At 42.5% G+C, this 11,121-nt stretch overlaps 2 protein-coding genes across 8 annotated transcripts in view; one reads left to right on the plus strand and one right to left on the minus strand.

Annotated features, from left to right (window-relative positions):
• The window catches only part of kidins220a (kinase D-interacting substrate 220a), a 90,826-nt gene extending 86,169 nt beyond the window's left edge, over positions 1-4,657 (plus strand). For all 6 annotated transcript variants that reach the window (XM_055864295.1, XM_055864296.1, XM_055864297.1 and 3 more), the window contains one exon: positions 2,875-4,657. In XM_055864295.1, coding sequence (XP_055720270.1) covers positions 2,875-3,918 — 1,044 coding nt within the window. In that variant the 3' untranslated portion in view covers positions 3,919-4,657. The remainder of the gene's footprint in view (positions 1-2,874) is intronic.
• Positions 4,658-5,897: 1,240 nt separating this feature from the next.
• Positions 5,898-8,092, minus strand: id2a (inhibitor of DNA binding 2a). Of its 2 annotated transcripts, none has more exons than XM_055864302.1 (3): positions 7,623-8,092; positions 7,297-7,357; positions 5,898-6,747 (listed from the first exon to the last, which is right to left on the minus strand). In XM_055864302.1, exons 1-2 carry the CDS (start codon positions 7,971-7,973, stop codon positions 7,301-7,303), a joined length of 408 nt encoding a protein of 135 aa, XP_055720277.1. In that variant the 5' UTR covers positions 7,974-8,092; the 3' UTR covers positions 5,898-6,747; positions 7,297-7,300. The 2 variants fall into 2 exon arrangements, with proteins under 2 accessions (XP_055720277.1, XP_055720276.1); XM_055864301.1 differs by having other exon boundaries at positions 7,293-7,357; positions 7,623-8,089.
• Between the last annotated feature and the right edge of the window lie 3,029 nt (positions 8,093-11,121).

Here is an 11,121-nt window from a genome sequence, read left to right on the forward strand (position 1 = left end):
AACTTGCAATGAAAATGACTTTCTGATCAAATTTCAAACGTATGATATCTGAAGATGCAGCTAGACTCTTACCCGTATACATGGATTAATGCTTCACGGCAGTGTGTCTTTTTCCATTTGATTTGTAGCTAGCTACAGCTTGTTTGGCCCGTTTTGTCAAGTCACTCCAGTTCATACTGACCTTGTGCAGAAAAGTAGTCCATCACAACTTTTTTGCACCGATCTTTGCCGATATGGCCTGCTGAATTCTGAGAAGCAATGTTCTTGAGAGCAGTATAAACACTTTTGCAGATATCCATGGCTAACGTTATACTGTATATCCATTGTTTTTGTCAAAATTGCTCAATATCAGAAACTTTGACTGGGAACCATTGATGTAGAGCAGTATTAAAACCTTTTCTCTGATTTTCAAGCAAATTTAAGTCAGGACTAAGACTGGACCACTTAGGAACACTCAACACTTATTGGAAAGCCATTCTGGTGTGTCTTTGGCATTACAATGTGTGTAATTGTGTAAGTAAAACTCTATCCGAGGCTTAGGTTTTAGAAGACTATGGCAGGTTTTCCTGTAACTTTTTACCTGGTCTTTGCTCTTTTTCATATTTCTTTTGATCCTGACAGACTCCCCAGTCCCTGCCGGTGACAAGCATGCCCATAACATAATGCTGCCACCACAATACAGAGGGTTTCACTATGTATTGGATTGGATTTGACCCCAACCTGTAGTTTTTAATTTAGGCCCAAAATGTAATTTCTTTGCAGTATTACTTAACGGCATTGTTGCAAACTGAATGGAGGATTTGAAGTACATTCTTATAATACAGCTTTCCTTCTTTTTACTTTGTCAAACAGGCTAGTAATGTGGAGTGAATGTAATGTTGTTGATCCATTTTGTATTTTCAAGTATTGTGGTGGCAGCATCATGTTATGTGTATGCTTGTCACTTTTAGGGATTGGGGAGTTTGTCAGGATCAAAATAAAAATTAATAGAGCAAAGGTAAAAAGCTGGGATAGAGTTTATTTTTTTTCAGCGATTGCACACATTTGAATGCCTAAGACACCAGAATGACTTCAAGAGGTATTCAGTGTTCCTGAATGGCCCAGTCTCAGTCCTGACTTAAATCTGCTTGAAAATCAGAGACAAGGTTTGAATATTGCTGTCCATCAATGATTCTCAACCAAATGTACTGTGCTTGAGCAATTTTGACAAAAACAATGGATTATGTTGCACTAAGAGTTGTGTAAGGTTGGTAGAATCTTATTCAAAAAGTATTAACAGTTGTAATGATTACCAAAGGTGCTTCCACCAAGTATTGATTTGAGGTGTGACGACATATGCAATCAATAAATCTTTATTTGTGACCCGTTTCAAGTAGCTAGGCATATGTCCCTACTTCACAGGAGAGGCATTTCAATGTTTAATTTTTTTAATCAACATGCGTTTTTTGGCAGAAATGCCTTCTGGAACATGTGAACTTTCATGTGCTTTAATAACAAAGGTGTATGCCAACTGTAAATACGAATACAATTGTTAAATTATGAGCCTAGTTGGTTTAGCCACGGAAATAGACAGGAACCTACCCGCTAGCCATGATTGGCTGAGATAATGGGTGTGCTGGACATGCCGAGAGATGAGTTCGGATTGGTCTGCCATGTAGCACAATTCTGTCTATAACATGAGCTGCTCAGTATGTGTGGATAATCCTTGCTACCGCAGCTTTTTTGAAAGATTACACTATATGACCAAAATGCTTTATTTTCAGCACTCGGCGGTCATGTCCTGTGAGCTTGTGTGGCCTAACACTTCGCGGCTGAGCCGAGCCATTGTTGCTTCTAGACGTTTCCACTTCAAAATAACAGCACTTACAGTTGACCGGGGCAGCTCTATCAGGGCCGAAATTTGACAAACTGACTTGTTGGAAATGTTGCATCCTATGACGGTGCCACGTTGAAAGTCACAGAGCTCTTCAGTAAGGCCATTCTACTGCCAGTGTTTGTCTATGGAGATTGCATGGCGGTGTGCTCAAAGTTATACACCTGTCAGCAACGGTTGTGGCTGAAATAGCCGAAGCCACTAATTTGAAGGGGTGTCCACATACTTTTTATATATATATATATGTGTTGCCATAAATGTTGGTAGAATCTTATTAAAAATGATTCACATCTGTAATGGCTGCCAAAGGTACTTTCACCAAGTATTAACTCTGGGGTGTGAAGACATCAACAATCAAATCAATTTGGAAAATGTTCTATAATTTTATTTTACTTTGAAAATTTGGAGAAGGTTGTGTAGATCTGTAGGGAAAATATCCAGTTTAATCCCATTTTAGATAAACATTTAAGGCAGCAAGATGTGAACTGTGCAATGGGTGTGTAGACTTTCACTAGGCACTGTATACACTTACACAAGCAGTCATTGAACTCATCAGAGCTAAATTAGCATGTGGATTTGGGTGAGATCATGGCAGTTTTCACCTCCCCTGGTTGAGGAAGTTGACGTGGCGGATCACAAACACACATGCAGACTCACACCACCAAAAGGCAAGGAAAGGTGTTAGAAAAGCTGTTATTTTTGCCCTCTCTGCTCTCAACCGCCAACATGCTAACATATACGCAAACATAAACTTCTTCTCTAGCATGGCTGTCAGTTTTCTCCTGTCATTACTAGTTCATTGGTGGCTTGCAGTGCTGTTTGCTTGTAAATAAAGCATTGTAAATTCAAACAGCACCACCATGACCACAAACCTCATGAGATTGTGCTTTCTCACCCCTTCACCCAAACCAATAACGTCCATGATGCATCCCGTTCCCCCCTCAACCATAACACAAACCTTTATACCGCACGTTCCCCTCTTCTCCCCACCCCTCCCCCAGGCGGCCACCCACCGCACCCCCAGCATGTCCAGCCTCAACTCCCAGGAGTCGTCCAACGATATCTGCAAGCTGACGGACAAGCAGCAGGCAGAGTACCGCGACGCCTACCGCGAGTACATCACCCAGATGACCCAGCTGGACGTGGCCGGAAGCGGGGGAGAGAAGCCCGTCCAGCCCCACCCGGGCCAGTTCCTCCAGAGCCGAGAGGCCCGAGACCCAGAGGAAAAGGCCAAAGACGGGGCCGAGCAGGAGGGACGCAAGCCCTCTTTCCCCATCAAGAGAGGGGCTAAAGCTACGGATGCGGTCGATACAGATGCCCCCCTGGACCCCATCAGTGAAGAGGACGAGAAGCTGTATTCCAGCTCCTCCAAAGCAGGGGGCTCCAAGGTGAAGGGAGCAGGGCCTCGATACCACAAAGTCCCCAGTGACGAGGAGTCAGACAACACCCCTCTGCTCCAGGAAGAAGGGAAGGAGGGGGGCGCCCAAGCGACATCCGACATTGTCCAGGACAAGAAGGACTCGTCTGACTCTGGGGTGAGGTCTGGTGAGAGCTCCTCGGACCACTCCCTAGAGGAAGCCGAAGAGGTTAATAGAACAAACCTGATAGAGCTGGAGCTAGAAGGTCTGGTAAAGAAGAGGAGCCTGCTGTCCAGCAGTTTGAGTGGACTCCAGGATTCCACCATCGCCCGCATGTCCATCTGCTCCGAGGCCCCGTCCGAGGGCAGCCTAATGGCCTCCAGCCCCGACGAAACCTGGTTCCCCACCAGCTTGTCCATGAGCAACCTCAACCACGCCTCCAGCACCGCCACACTCAACAACAACAGCAGCAACAACGCTGCCACCACCAACACCAGCCAAGACAACCAAGACACAGAGAGCTCCACCCCAGGCTCCAGCACTGCCTCAACCACGGGGCCCATCCACAACCAGAACCTGCGTGGGATCATCCTCAAAAGGGCCCTGAGCACCGGGGAGGCCCTCGAGGGACGCACAGGGGCCCCTGATGCCATTATTCTGGAGGATGAGAGGGAGAGTGTCCTGTGAGAATGTCCAGGCCTTTGAGGTCCCGTAGACGTTGCTTGATGTGCTTCTACAAAATGAAGGTCATTACAAATCTGTTACATTGATATAGATGCCAATAAAAACAGGCCTATTACTCTGCTATTTAATTTTTTTAATATTGAAGGTTGTTAGACCATTTGACCGAAAATGTTACTGCATTCAACCAAAATAAGCATGGATTAAAACGAAGATCACCTTGTTTGCCAATCATCAAAATATTAAATAATGTGGGTTGGTAAAAAAATGTCCTGGCTTGTAGACAAACCAAAAATACATCAAGAACTCAGGATACATTTTGTGAAATAATTTGAAAGTTAATGACGTCAGACTAATATGGAATAAGTCAAATTTAAATTTCCCTGTAATTCAGTTAGGTGTTGTGCTGTCATGTTCTGTTTTGCTGTTGGAAAATGGTAGTGAATTGTGGAGTGATTGTGTGTCCGTATGAATGTTGTCTTTTGGTGTGGTAGTGGTGTATGTTGGTGCGATGTTGTATACTGTACTTCATTATAGGTTACTAAAAATCAGAATTGGCTGTGCTTAAACTACATTTTCCTCAATTGTAGTTATCAAGTAGGCTACCAGTGAAAACATGAGTTAATTGGTGTAGTATTGCTGTGAATTCATATTGTGCCACCTTTTTTCCATATTTGTGACTGTTTGGCATAAAGACCTTTCAATCTGCTGATGTTTTGTGCTGTAATTAAAGATTTAAAATCTATGAACAGTGTGGTAAACCTCTGTTTCTGTGGTATGAAGAAGTGTGTTCCATGCACTACTGATATGTCTCAGGGTGCAATGTGAAAAAAGAAACATCTTGGCTGTCAGGTGCATTTTTTCATAACATGCTTCCCATCCCTTGAACTCTACTTTTCCTATGAGCTCAAGATAGACTTGTTTGTTGTTCAAAAAAATCTCATTAATTTCCAATACTCCCACATAGCAGGGTTTCCTGGGGCCTCCCCTGGGTGCACATTGTGGTTTTTGCCCTAGCAATACACATTTTGAATCAACTGTAGTGCTAGGGCAAAAAAATTAACTTGCACACAGGGGGGGGGGGCCCAGGACTGACTTTGGAAAACCCTGCCATATAGAAAGGGTTAAAACACAAATGCATTAGCTGGTGTCAGCTAGACTTTATTTTCACCAGTAGGTGGCAGATTCTCCATACAAACCCACATTAGGCCAAAGACAGACATCCTAGCCAGCAGCATCACTGAACCGTGGGCATGAACTTTCACTTGTGGGAAAAGTTTAGAAGGCCAAATTAGTTATGACATAATGCCGATTCTAAGCACTTCCCGTCGTATGTTGGACACAATTGAGAGTATACTCTGTGTAAAGGAACTTAAGCTTTCCCATTTGTGGGGAAATGGTGAGCCTGTAGAAGTGGAACAATGTGCTGCTTTAAAAGCAATAGTTTAGGCTTGCGCATAGAGCATTGTCCAGGTAGGTCGCCTTACTGTTGTCATTGCACGGTCAGACAAAACCAACAAATGCAGAATCTAATTATTTTCATATTGACTGTCCCAACACAGACATCCTGAAATGTAGCACTATGGGTCGGTGTTTCTTTGACAGAAGAGTACGTTGATCAGCACTGGCAGGCCATTTAAAAATGACAATTAGTTTTGAAGTGTTTATTTTTTTTTAGAAGTTAACAGCTTTGTGAGTAGCAGATGAATGCAGAATCATATTGTCAATAAGAGATGTTCTGTGATTGTGCACAGGTGAGAATCACATTTATTCCCAGTGTCCTATATGCTTACACCCTGGGAGTTAACACGCACTGATTGGGTAGAGGTTGAATTAGGTCTCAATTCCTGAACACTGTCAAGATGTTCAGGAGTTGAAGAGGCAAACGTGGTGAGAGCGTTGTGTGAATTTGAGCAATGTCACTGTAAATGACGAACTTAGTCAATGAGAATGGTATAGCCCCTAAGAAATGACACTCAACAATGTTTCACCATTCTTTACATTTAATCATTCAGTTGACACAACTGTCATGAAAGATTGACATTCCCACTACATTGACTTCATTACCACCACATGGGCTGGTTAATGCACTTTCACGCACGGGAATTGAAACTCATTTTGGGATTGTAGATGATCATGACAAACTAGCATTGCAGAACCATTTTCAGCCAAAACATTGCGTCAGACTTTACCTTTTGTAACTCCAGTCTCAAGAACGTCTGTCTATAGGCTACAAGTTTCCATACAGCAGGGAGACATGCTCAAATAATGCATTTGATTTGTTTATTTTTTTGTATAAAACGTTACAATTTACATTATTACTTTTATAAAAAGTTTCAGCATAAGTACAGCATTACACCTTTGCAGAAATGTGCAATTCCTGCAACTATACAAGATAAAACTCAGAGTGCACAAGGTTTCGCGCGTTCCTTTTGTTTTTTTTACAACGTCCAGTCCATGTGCGAAGAAGAGTAACAATTCTGACAAGACAGACTAAACTATATACAGTAACTAACCAAGTTCTCTTCTATTCACTCTCCAATTCCGGAAAAAAAGCGAAGACTTCATGGGCGATAAGAGGAAATCCTTGTGACAATCTCTTATTTGTTTTTCTCCCCGTGCAGGGAGTATAGCGCGCCTTCCATTTCAAGAAAGGACCAAAACAAGTCTTAGTTAAATAATATGAGTGTCCGAACTGAAAACACATCACATAGATTGTCCTTTATAAGCAAAGTCTCTTGATTCAATTGAAGAAAATCCAGAACCCGAGGACAAAAATTTAGGAAAAAAAGTCCGGTTCCCAGGTCCTGTGTGTTTTGTGTCTTAACCAAACACCTGCAAAAGATTGAGAAAGAGGCGTGTTTAGAAACTGCAAACAGGCCAGAGATCCGGACAGACTGGCGCCAGGGAGGAAGCCGCAGTTTTAACATTTAACCAAACACTCAAATACTGAGCAAACCCTGGGCTCCAGATGTACACACACACTAGCGCGGCATAGGGCACTTTCTCATTCAACTTCAGCTTACTATCTGGGAGAGAATCCGCCGATATTGCAGTTCAGAGGGGCCTAGCCTCTTCTTGCACCAATTATGTATAGACATTTAGTAGTAATCCAGACCACCATTTATTTTATATTAAAGATGAGCGTAGCTGCCTTATAACATAATAACAAAGAATTTGCCTAGACAGCACAGCAAAAATCTTTGCAATTACATTCCGTTCAAATAGTGAACCAATTAACAACGAGAGAATGATTAGCCTACTGTCAGAAATATGCACCCACTTTCAATTTCGTTGTATTCTGCCACAACAGGCTGTGGGCAAATAGACAAGCAAACCCCGGACATAATAGTACAGACAGGGTATAGAACACAGCGTACCTACGGCTTTAACGATGAAGATTCCTGCTGTCATCTGTTATCAGCTCTGATGGGAACTCCGGAGACTGAAAAACAAACATATATTCATTAGCACCGCCGCAGTCAAATACATGGTATTATTGCGATTACACATACAAATGCCTACCCTCGCAATATTGATAATGGATACCATGCCTTTTGTAGAGCAAATGGTGTAATTTCACAATAGACCACAATTGCGCATAGTAAACGCACTCAAAATGCGCAGACCAATAGCTAAAATAGACCCAAGCGAATGTAGCGTCTTTGTTTATTTTCATATTCTTCTGATATTTCAGACAATATCCTTACCTGTAATGACAAGATGCTGATATCTGTATTGAGAGTTGTCAGGGGAGTCCTGGATGTCGCTTGCCCCGGTCGCGGGTGATGGAGGCTCGTTATTGCGACATTGGAGTCAAGTGCGATCTGCAGGTCCAGAATATAGTCGATGACATGCTGCAGGATTTCCATCTTACTCACGTTTTTGTTTTGAGGGATGCTGGGCACGAGCTCCTTCAGCTTGGAGTAGCAGTCGTTCATGTTGTAAAGCAGGCTTAATGGATCATCCACCGGAGTCTTGCTCCGAGAGATTCCCAGACTATGTTCAGACAGATTCGCGCTGTTTTTCCGGAAAGATCTTACTGGGCTTATTGCTTTCATGTTGAGACTTGGTGCGAGACGTTCGGTGTTTTCGTTAAGAGGTTGGTTTTAGTATTCGTTTTGTTCCTTCGCAGACGGGTCGGTGAGCGAACGGACTGGATTTACCAGCTGACATTGTCGCTTATATAGCCAGCAGGCTGGGTTTGCAACGCAGGGGTTTTGTTTGTGCTGATTGGATGAGTAGGTTACGTCAATCCCCCCTCCTCGTGTCCTACCATTGGTTAAGACTGCCTCACAGTCTGGTCCCTCCTTTTTCTTCCGTGTTCTCAGCCAGTGAAAACGCATGTTGAAGGTGGCACCGTGAGAGCTCTTCAGCTCCGGTGGGCAATTTGGAAAATTGAGCCCTTACCTGTTTCTGATGATTCGTAATTTGGCATCACGAGCTTGTGAAGCTCTAGCGTGCATTTTTCTGATGACTTTAATTAAATGTAAAATAAAGGGTGGAATGTTAACAAAGCTCTTCTGAAGGATTTAACGCAAGAATACTAAAATACAACATCTTATAATGATTTGTATCCATGTGAAAAATGCGCAAAAATGCATCCAGATTTATAATGGTGAAGGTGCTGATACGCTCTAATTGTCACAATATCGTGGTTTATAGTCAAGATTAGAAGAGCTCGATGTCTCTCTCACACGCATTCCTTCCTCTCTCACACGCGTTCCGTCACTGTCAACATAACGCTACAACCGTGTGATTAATTGGATCATTATCTCTTATTTGAAGTGATGGATAGCCTATAAGAATGTTATATTTTTAAAGATGAAGAAATTCTGATTGTAGGAATTGTCAATTACAAATCTCAGGGCATGACATCAGATGTTGAATGAACACATGGACCATGCATGTATAAGATGGTGCTAACAGAAATGTGAACTTTGAATGGGTCATTAAACTGAACTTTGAATGGGTCATTAAACCAGACCCGGACCGAGCATATATGGCATGCTTGCTCACACACTGGATCAGTAGGAAAAGATGGATTCTGCACAATAGGGAATATTTGAAATAAGACAAGAGGGTGTATGATTGTGCACATTACTGTGAGACATATGTGCTCACTGGCCAGAGTGACTGTCACAGTGTGTATAGGGCCACTTGGATGACGTCTGAATGGACACTGTGCTTAAGGTCCTCAATAATACCTAGAACACATTTCGTCAGGATGGTATCCAGGAATGGCAATAATGCAAAACACTGACTGAACAACAGATCCTTTGGTTGCAAAATGTTTAGGCTACAGTAGCATTGTTCTGTATTAATGAGGCTACAAGCGGCTGCATTCTTCAACTGGTGCCCGGCACAGGGCTCCAAAGCTCGCGGAGTGATGCGGCACAAACTAATTGCACTGGGGCTGTTGTGGACTGCAGCGGGTGGTCGTTTCGATTTGTGGATTAAAATGTGTAGTTTACTGAAGTCTATTCGTTTTCTATAATGAATCAGAATGTGTTTCTTATCCTTGTGCACAGCTGCTAAAATTATGTTTTGGGATATAATATTCCGAATCTAATAAATATTGCAAAAACGACCCAAAATGAGATTTGGGAGAAAAGTGCTGTATATCCACCAATATGCCTATATAATCTTGCAGAAAATGCAATTCAACACCAAATGCAGTCCTAGCAAGTACTGCGCATTTGATTCTGATGTTTGGATAGTAGTCTGTCCTCTGCGTACAAGACTGAGCTCTCATGTGCAATAACAAATGTTATACAAACCAATGGATATAGCCCCCCCCCCCACCACCAAATATGTCTGGAAATTATATTGCCAACACTTGAATAAAAAGAGGCTATTAAATGTTTGGGCAGCAATTTACGTACATTATGCAGTTTTGCTTTTGCAGCCACCAGACAACTTCGAATATTTCACAAGCCTTTATGCATTTTCCGACGAGATGTGGAATTCTTGCACTCAAGTTCAAGTTTTATTGTCACATGCACACGCACAGTGAAATGCTTAACTTGCCATCTCTCCACAACAGTGCAGTATTCAGTCATGTCCACATCTGGTGCAATCGGATTTGTCCATTTTCTCTCCTCTTTTTTTCGTTCTCACAGCTGTGTACATTTCACATGACACCCTGACTGATCCATGACAAGTGATGAATTGGCACCAAGCGAGCGGCAATAGGCCTACTGAACAGCACCGCGAGCTCATGCTCTTCGCAGAGCAGACTCTTTGGCGCCAGCTACGTGACGTCACCCATTCACAGCAGCCCTCCAGCCAGTCCTCACCGCGCCGCTCAGGCGGCTGCTATGGCGACCGGGGCTGTAGTCAGCACGAGGTCTCAGCTGATAAATGGGACAGAACAGTGAGAGATCGGAGTTTAATTCGTCACCTCTGTCCTCCAGCAATCCGGGGCCCGTACACCTGCATCGATTAAGCATTTCATAAATTACATTGGAGTTGGGAAAGTGTCTTCCATCTTCGGTTTGTGAAAAGAACAAGAAAAGGACTGGCTGCCAGCATAACCAAGTGAGGAATTTGGACACGTTTTAGTTTTCAAAGCATTCTGTGGTTGATATGCAAAATAAAAACAATATAAAAACGTATATAAATTCAATTAAAAATTGTTGCAAAAAAACTGTTTCCTGTTTATTACTATTCTAACCTAGTATTGATTTGCTCAGTGCATTGTCAATAGCCTACCCAAATAGAGGAGATACATTTGGGTAGTTTTTACTCTTGAAACTTGATATCAACATAACTTTAAACTATCCTTTAACCTCCTCAACCATATGACAATTGCCATCCTCTCAGGGGAACTGAACTAGAACGAAATTCTTTTTAAAAAACAAATAAAAGCTTCAACCACTCCCCCCTTTTCCGGTCACAAAACGATTTAGTTTAGGTTGAAAAGATAAGGTCCAGAAAACAATGCAGAACTGCCAACTAGTTGAAGTGAGCCCCATAGGCCGGCGTCAGAATGTCTGCGCCTCCTACTTCAACTGTTGATCCCGTTTTCTGCAGTTGCACGTCCCTGACTGCCAACCATGTGCAACAAAGTGATCGCTATTTGACTCTCCCTGTACATTTTATTCTATGAATATTGTGCGGACATAGAGTCCATTTGTTGTTTCAGATTATGTTTTGTCTATCTACTATTGATTAAATAAGTGTTATTCCCATCGCAAGAATCTAAGA

This window comes from Salvelinus fontinalis, chromosome 16 (genome assembly GCF_029448725.1).
Source record: "Salvelinus fontinalis isolate EN_2023a chromosome 16, ASM2944872v1, whole genome shotgun sequence".
Lineage (NCBI taxonomy): Eukaryota > Metazoa > Chordata > Actinopteri > Salmoniformes > Salmonidae > Salvelinus > Salvelinus fontinalis.